Source organism: Oryzias melastigma, unplaced genomic scaffold (genome assembly GCF_002922805.2).
Source record: "Oryzias melastigma strain HK-1 unplaced genomic scaffold, ASM292280v2 sc00409, whole genome shotgun sequence".
Classification (NCBI taxonomy): Eukaryota; Metazoa; Chordata; class Actinopteri; order Beloniformes; family Adrianichthyidae; genus Oryzias; species Oryzias melastigma.
Window position 1 is genome coordinate 39095 of NW_023417006.1, and position 8735 is coordinate 47829.

At 42.6% G+C, this 8735-nt stretch overlaps 1 protein-coding gene and 1 long non-coding RNA gene across 3 annotated transcripts; both read left to right on the forward strand.

The window, feature by feature from the left end:
- The first annotated feature begins 690 nt into the window (after positions 1–690).
- On the forward strand, positions 691–1423 carry LOC112138405. The gene is made up of 4 exons (XR_002917773.2): positions 691–828; positions 931–996; positions 1068–1139; positions 1230–1423. It is a non-coding gene; the product is annotated as an uncharacterized LOC112138405 (long non-coding RNA).
- Positions 1424–6260: 4837 nt separating this feature from the next.
- Positions 6261–8584, forward strand: LOC112138406 (mucin-5AC). Of its 2 annotated transcripts, none has more exons than XM_024260964.2 (8): positions 6261–6603; positions 6683–6725; positions 6877–7012; positions 7110–7139; positions 7263–7434; positions 7534–7643; positions 7737–7905; positions 8328–8584. In XM_024260964.2, exons 1-8 carry the CDS (start codon positions 6506–6508, stop codon positions 8416–8418), a joined length of 849 nt encoding a protein of 282 aa, XP_024116732.1. In that variant the 5' UTR covers positions 6261–6505; the 3' UTR covers positions 8419–8584. The 2 variants fall into 2 exon arrangements, with proteins under 2 accessions (XP_024116732.1, XP_024116733.1); XM_024260965.2 differs by having other exon boundaries at positions 6877–6968; positions 7108–7139.
- Positions 8585–8735: the final 151 nt, after the last annotated feature.

An 8735-nucleotide genomic window follows, 5' to 3' on the forward strand; every position in this document is an offset into this window, starting at 1 on the left:
AAATCACAACAAAGCGTCAACTTCAGTAGTTTTTGTCCTGAAGATGAAGGGAAAGCTTGTTTCAAAGAAACCAGTGCAGTGAAATGGAACATTTGGGCTTTGTGACCAAAACATATCATTTTTTTGTTTTTGTTGTTTTTTAGGTGTGCATCATAGATGTATATATTGAGCATCCACACCTAGCAGCCAATCAGAATCGAGTATTCCCCCAGACCAGAAACAATGTTTGTTTCTTATGGCTGTTTGTCAGCATCTTTGTTTTCTTCAAGTCATTCTGCAGACATAAAAGTCTTTAGAGTTCTGCTTATTTTACTGTTGATGTGTTCTGTGCTCACAAATTACATTTGTAGGATATTTGAGTTAACACTTAACACAATTTTAAAGATTCAGACAATGAAAATGAAAGAAAAAAAATTCTCTCTGGCTTTTTTTTTTTTTGTTCAAAAGCTGCAAATAGTCATAAAGAATTTACCTAGTGAAACATTGCGATGAACCATGATTAATCACAATCCAAAAGTGTAATTAATCTGATATTTTTTTAATTAATTGACAGCACTAATGTCAATCAAAGTTCTACTTTTTGTGTAGTTTTATGGTTGACGGCACACAGTTGAAGGCATTTACCGCCACCTACTGGTGTGTCAATCAAAGTTTGTGTCAAGTTAATCTGAAAGGAAGACAATCAGATGTAATGAACAGCAGCTGTGTCTCCTGCAGGAGGAACTTTTTTAAGCTCCTCTTGTTGATTGAGTTCTCATTCAGTGTCTGACAAGATGGGAGCTGAGTCAGTTTTGGTCCTTGTCATTCTGGCTGTTTGCTTTGGCAATGGTATGTTCTTTTTAATTTTAATTATCATAACTTAAACTTAAACTCACACAGGGTGATATTTGCTTTGGGTTGACTTTATTTATTAAAAATGTTTGTTAAAAGCTTCAGGTTTGCCGGTTGAGAGAAAAAGCCAGAATGCTGATGATGAAATATAGAGGACAGAGAACGGTAAAAATGACCTTGTTGATCTGTGCTACAGAGTCTGACATTAATAATGTTCTTTTATATCCCATCCTCAGGAATCTCTTCTTTAAGGAACAGCTTTGGTCTTCTACAGTCAGTGGATTCCAGTATAAATAAAGTCGATGAAGGTGAGACGACAAACATTAAATAAACAGAAAATCTGAAACTTTAATGTTAAAACCATAAAATTACTTGAAGGTAAAAAACATGTCTTTAAGTACAAATGGAAACCAATAAGGTGGAAGCTGAGGAATCATTTAAGAGACGTGAAGTTCGGACTAGCGTGGTGTCCGACGCCGCCAGCAACCAGACTGTGTCCGACGCCGCCAGCAACCAGACTGTGTCCGACGCCGCCAGCAACCAGACTGTGTCCGACGCCGCCAGCAACCAGACTGTGTCCGACGCCGCCAGCAACCAGACTGTGTCCGACGCCGCCAGCAACCAGACTGTGTCCGACGCCGCCAGCAACCAGACTGTGTCCGACGCCGCCAGCAACCAGACTGTGTCCGACGCCGCCAGCAACCAGACTGTGTCCGACGCCGCCAGCAACCAGACTGTGTCCGACGCCGCCAGCAACCAGACTGTGTCCGACGCCGCCAGCAACCAGACTGTGTCCGACGCCGCCAGCAACCAGACTGTGTCCGACGCCGCCAGCAACCAGACTGTGTCCGACGCCGCCAGCAACCAGACTGTGTCCGACGCCGCCAGCAACCAGACTGTGTCCGACGCCGCCAGCAACCAGACTGTGTCCGACGCCGCCAGCAACCAGACTGTGTCCGACGCCGCCAGCAACCAGACTGTGTCCGACGCCGCCAGCAACCAGACTGTGTCCGACGCCGCCAGCAACCAGACTGTGTCCGACGCCGCCAGCAACCAGACTGTGTCCGACGCCGCCAGCAACCAGACTGTGTCCGACGCCGCCAGCAACCAGACTGTGTCCGACGCCGCCAGCAACCAGACTGTGTCCGACGCCGCCAGCAACCAGACTGTGTCCGACGCCGCCAGCAACCAGACTGTGTCCGACGCCGCCAGCAACCAGACTGTGTCCGACGCCGCCAGCAACCAGACTGTGTCCGACGCCGCCAGCAACCAGACTGTGTCCGACGCCGCCAGCAACCAGACTGTGTCCGACGCCGCCAGCAACCAGACTGTGTCCGACGCCGCCAGCAACCAGACTGTGTCCGACGCCGCCAGCAACCAGACTGTGTCCGACGCCGCCAGCAACCAGACTGTGTCCGACGCCGCCAGCAACCAGACTGTGTCCGACGCCGCCAGCAACCAGACTGTGTCCGACGCCGCCAGCAACCAGACTGTGTCCGACGCCGCCAGCAACCAGACTGTGTCCGACGCCGCCAGCAACCAGACTGTGTCCGACGCCGCCAGCAACCAGACTGTGTCCGACGCCGCCAGCAACCAGACTGTGTCCGCTTAATAAAACTTATTCAAATATCCTTGCAGTCTATTGTTTCTTGATACAAATTCTGTGGTTTTCCTCCTTTGGAATGGTGGATATACTGAAGTGCAAATGCAGTCTTCAAAGTTATTTTAAGTAATCTTTGCCATGCCTTTAGAATGTACAATGTAAAGTTCTGACACAAAGTAGTCCTTTTTAATTTTATAAATTTTTCCTTCGTAGTGGACCATTTAATCGATGTTCCAGTGTGTCATGGTAGCTCTTACAAGGTGTCGTTGAGTCTCGAGTGCAGCAGCAAAAGAAAGCAATAGATGTCCTGATTGTCAAGACAGGTTAAATTGTGTCAAAGAGAAAGTTCACCTTTAAACACTTTTGTACAGAAGATTAAGGAAAACACTTTAAATCAACCTGTGCAGTGAGCAGAACATTACTGAAAATACTGTAAAATAAATCGCATTGAATTGTGATGACTTTTGCTTTGGAAACAATTACTTAATTCCTTTAATCACTTCTGGGCCCTGTGTGTGTATGTATAGAGGAAGTTACAAGGTTGAAATGGCACCAAAAAGAGGAATGACCCAGTTAAGAAAAATCTCTGTGGACATTCAACTGTTTTGTGTATTCATTCCAAATAAAGAATTAACACTTTGCTCACACCAGTTACGAAAGCGCTGAACGGAGGCCACTTCCATTTGCTGCCATTGTTAACCTATAGTGTAGTTCACACCAGATGCAAAATGCCACGGTCCATCTCAGCCGGCTCATGTCGTACAGCGATCGTTTCAGTGTCTGGTCTATGTTTTGTGCAAGCCACAATTGATCCGCATCAATTGTGTCAGGTTCTTCAAGGCGCATGAAAAGTCTGGTCAATTTTCAAAATATAACCAATTTGTCAGAATAAATTGCCGTAATTGACAAACACAATCATATTCTTGTATCTAAACAGACTGTAGAGATGAAAATAAACACACAGATCAACATAGTGGGCCGAGGTGGAGAGGTGGAGCAGGAGGTGTGATTTTGGGTATCTGCAAAAGTTCCTTTCGACTATTGTGGAAAAATGTGTCTGATGTGGACTGGAGGTTAAGCGGACACCGTGCGGCCCGCCCGCACACCACTTTGCACCGCTTCTGTGTCCGTTGTAAACTTAGCGATAAGTACATATATATATATATATATATATATATATATATATATATATATATATATATACAGTGGCGGGCCGTCAGGGCCTGCAAGGACTTCTCTGCTGGCCTAAAAATATCTGAATCACAGACTGATATTAATTATTATTTATTTCCGTGAATACGTATTCTATAATTCCAAATGCTCTGTCTTCGTCCTTTCATTGCTGTCTCCCTGGTTGCGCTGCTTCCAGACGTGTATTTTCCTATTTAAGCATTAACCAATCACATTGCAGCACCATTTGTTGCTAGGGTCAAAGAAATCTGCCCGGAGGCCTTCACAATCAGTTCTGCGGGCCCTGTAGCATAAAATAATTGTCAACCAAACTGTTGCTTCAACCAATCAGATTTGGAGTAGGCGACACCAAGGCCAGCTAGCAGGCGCACGGAAACATCATCATTTTCACGAGCTTTGATTGGACAGCTCGCAACTCGCTCTGGTTCTGCGTTATGTGACGGCCACAGGTGTCGAGGAGCGGCGTGTCAGGTTTGAAGATGTTACCAGTGGAAAGCGTCTCATCGTCTGATTTTTGGTGGAAAATGAATGTCTGGGTAAAGTTGTGGCACAGTTTTGTCTGGCACGGGTAAAGGAGTTCCGTGACTCCGTTGAGCGGGAGTGAAGCTGAAATCTACGAGGCTCCTGAACGCACCGCGGGCGCGTGCAGCGCAAAATCCTCGCGCAAATATTATTTTCCAGACACAGACCTTGATCGATCACAAAAACTGATGTTTGTCTCCCTCCTGGACCACGAGAGGCTTCAGGAATACCAGAACATTTCCCGCATGCAGCCTTTTCCAGCTTATCACAGCCACGGAACACTTTCCATCTGCGAAACGCATGGATTCTGCACGACAGAGTGATTGAAATCTTCTTGAGGATAGAAAGGATGGATTTTGTGTTTAAATAATCTGGATTTTTGGTGAGTAAAATTTTGCTATCTCCCTACATAATATTGAAATTTTATCAGGTTATTTTTTATGCTTTTGGTGTGTGTGTGGCAGCTGTACCTGCACTAGAAGTTTTATTGCCATAAAATAGTTAATGAGGGTTGGATTGATTCAGATGGAGCACTACGGAAGGCCTAGGTGTGAAATGCACGGCCCGCCACTGAATATATATATATATATATATATAATAGAAATAAAACCTTGTGTTATTGTGAGCAGGGAGGACCAAAACTTAATTTTGTGTTTCACAGTTCTATTTAAGTTAAATGGCAGCACAACAACATTGTATATGTTGATGATGCAGTATTTTCCTATATGTGTCACTATAAAAAGAGCTGGAATATGAGAGTGCAAATTTTATTTCATCATTAACATTTTTAGGTGCTTTTCAAAATATATTTATATCAAAAACATTGTAACTCTTGTCAGTCACATGAAGCACAACATGAACCGAGTATGAAAGGATTTAAGATCATTTCAATATCATGTAGAATTGTTTATTTGTATTAAATCCTTTCTGTTAGTAGGAAAACATACAGTTTTATGTAAGGGGCAAAAAGAAAACATATTTGACCTTAAAATATCTTTAATTCATTGTGTTAAAAAATAGAAAAAAATCGAAATTGTGATTTTAAAACTGTGAATTGAATCAAATCATGGCTTGACTTAATCATTACATCCCTAGTAGAAATGATTTCAAATATCTGAGATTCACTCAGTTATGAGATCTATGTCATAAAACCAGAGATAAAGAGGGTAGTGCAACCTGCAAATGTGTCTTCCAGCTCCCGTAATCTTCTCACTTTGTCCTGGGGTCACTGGGGTAATGGAGTCCATCAGAACTACTTCAGGGGGAAGAAAGGCCACACCCTGGACAGATCGCCAATCTGTCACGGGCCACACCCATTCACTCTTTAGGGACTCACGCCACAGTGTGTCCTTGGGCAAGACACCAAACCCACATTGCCTCTGATAGGAGGTTGGCGCCAATGTTCAGCAGCGGAGCCACCGTTAGCGTGTGAATATGTGTGTGGATGTGTGAATGGGACTGTGACTGTTTGGGCCTTAGAGGACGGCGGTGTGGAACTTTCCCCTCATCGGGATGAATATAGGATTATCTGATCGTACCTTTGAGCCGCCTCGACTCGTTTGCATCTCTCACAGGCATCAAGATTTTAAAAAGTGCAGCTAAACTAGTTTGAAGTCACCGATAAAGAATGTTGGAGGTCAGCAACAACAACCTGAGGCTCTCTGGCTGAGAACAGGTTATGTTGCTGGGATGAGGCATCATAATTAGTTGTGGTTCTAATTCAGGAAAAGACTTGTTCCAGAGGACCTGACGGTCCACAAGAACTTACAATCAGGTCAGATAAAAGAAAAGACATTAATGAAGAACGAGAAACTAAAAGTCCTCCGGAATAGTTCAGGAAGTTGATGCAGTCATTTAATCCTAGAACACTTTCACTCAGAAAAGTCACATCATCACTTATAACAGGTCATTTTTACCCAATATAATATACCCAATAAAAGGGGTTTGTCATAAAAATTAGATCAAAATATGAGAACACGTGATAAATCAGATCCTTTTATTTTAAAATTAGTAACGAAATGGAAAATAAAAACATTGGAACATCCTAAAAACTACTTGAAAATTACTGAAAAATTAGGAATTTGAGAACCAAAAAATCATAAAAAACTGATGATACTGCAGACTTGGTCTTTGGTTCACCCATTCCTGGGACATGTGAGACTACCCAGGGACCCACAACACTCAGAAAAATACAAGATATTGAGGATCATGTTTGGGTGAAAATCACACGGTCATCGTGCTCTAGGGTTAAATAAATGAAAGGTCAAGCCTCCTTGACCAGTTTGTCCATGTTTGCTCCTGTTACAAGCATCAAGATGAAAGAAAATGCAGTAAAACTAGTTTGAAGTCACCACTACAATGTTGAGGTCAACAGGTCTTTGCAGGTGGGTGTGGAGGAGATGGTATAAAAGGGCCGAGGTTCAGACAGCTGCATCTTCTGCTTGGAGCTCCTGTGGGTGAGTTTCATACAAAGAAACTTTTTCATTATTTAAATATCACTGATCTCATACTCTTTACTTGTTTGTCCAAAATCAGGTTAAGAAGGAAACTTTCCATTTCTGCAACCATGAACAAACTGGTAATGTGTACTTTTTATTTTACCTTTAGACTTTTATCTACTGAGATCTTTGAGACTTGATGGTTTTTCAATATTTATCAACATTATATGAAGTAGATCTCTTTAAGAACATGTTGGAAACTCACTCAGCTGTTTCTGTTTTCTCCAACAGTGGATCATTGCTCTGGTGGTTACCTTTCTCTCACCATCCTTTGCAAATCCAGCTAAAAAACACTCAAATCCGAACAACATGCAGTCCAATAGAGCTAAAAAACACTCAAACCCGAACAACATGCAGTCCAATAGAGGTGATCAACTACAGAACCTGCTGTAACACTCAGGACCTTTTCTGAAATCAGAGTCAACTGTGGATGCTAACGGTCTGTTTTCTCATTGCTTTCACAGACGCGAAGTTTCTATTTTCCTCTGAATACTGTAAGCATTTTTATTTCAATTATTTAGAAATGATGTCAGATATTCAAACTCGTGTTCAGACCAAATAAAAACCGAACTGGATCCTGAGTTGTAGTCCTCTAATCTTGACAACCTTTGTTCCAGACTGTTGGACTCAGTGGTTTGATAGAGACGATCCTACTGTGACTGGAGACTGGGAGACTCTTTCGGACCTTCGGAAGCAGTTCCCTGATAAAGTCTGCCCTGATCCTGTAGACCTTGAAGCCACGACTCTGTCTGGGACTCCTGCAGACCAGACCGGAGAAGTCTTCTTTAAGTAACTATTGAATTCAGTGCTCTCTGTCCAGACAGCAGCTTCATCACCTCAGAGGGATTTTGTCCACAGAGCCAAAACAATGAATTTATTTTCTTTCAGGTATGACACAACATCAGGATTTGTCTGCAGAAATGAAGACCAAAACGGAGGGATGTGCAAAGATTACAGAGTTCGCTTCAGCTGCCCCTCTTCCTACTGTACTGAAAAAGGTGCTGTTAGCGCTCATTTGATCAACTTCCATGTCCACGTTCCTCACTGGTGTACAGAAATACACTGAGAACTTCTGACTGTTTTGGCTGCAGTGTGCTGGACTGAGTGGTTTGACCGGGACAATCCCTCTGGTACTGGAGACTGGGAGCTTCTGAGCGACCTCAGGAGGGAAAACCCAGGACAGATCTGTGAAACTCCTCAGTACATCCAGGCTAAAGCCGACTCTGTCTTAGGCGTCTTCAAGAGGGATAAGTTCTACATGTGAGTGTCTATTACTTGGTTGTCCTCAGCAGATAAACCTTTGAAGTTAAACTCTGAGACTTGAGCAGTCTCAACAAGTTAATTTGAAAAAAAAAACTTGTCTAAGTTGACAAAATTCACAGCGCTGCAACAACCTGAACACATTGCAATTACTGATTTTAGATATTAAAAAATGTAGTTTAACTTTACAACTACAAATACAAAAACATGATGCTGAAGTTGGCTTTAGATTGACATATCTGAATCAGCTGTTAAGGAAAGGGAAGACATTATCACAACTTTAAAACTGCTGAACTTAGAACGCTCAAACCAGTCTGAACGTTCTTCATAGCAGAAATACAAATTATGTGTGTCATAAATTATTTTTAGGCAAACATCAAAGAAAGACTCTTTTACTAACTATTGTTACTTTCATATTTTAGCTATAACCCAACCAAGGGCTTTGTTTGCCGCAACGAAGACCAAACATTCACGGATTGCTGGGACTACAAGGTCCGGTTTGGATGCTGCTGATCAGCCTTCACTCCGAGATGACGAGGAGAACATAAAGGATTCTCTCTCTCTCTCTCTCCTTGAAGCTCCCATCTCTTATTTGTTTTTCTAAAAGGTTTAATCTTTTTGTTTTTTCTTTCTGTGGGTGTAAACAATGTCAGCAAAATAAATGGCATTTAAGAGCAAACACTTTGTTGGGTTTTTTTGTACTGAGTGTCCAGGACATAAAATTAAAAAGTTCAGTAACTTTGAATTGGTTTGTTTTTAGATTTTAATATTTTTATTTTTTTGTTTTGGGCTGCACGGTGGCGCAGTGGTTAGCGCTCTTGCCTCACAGC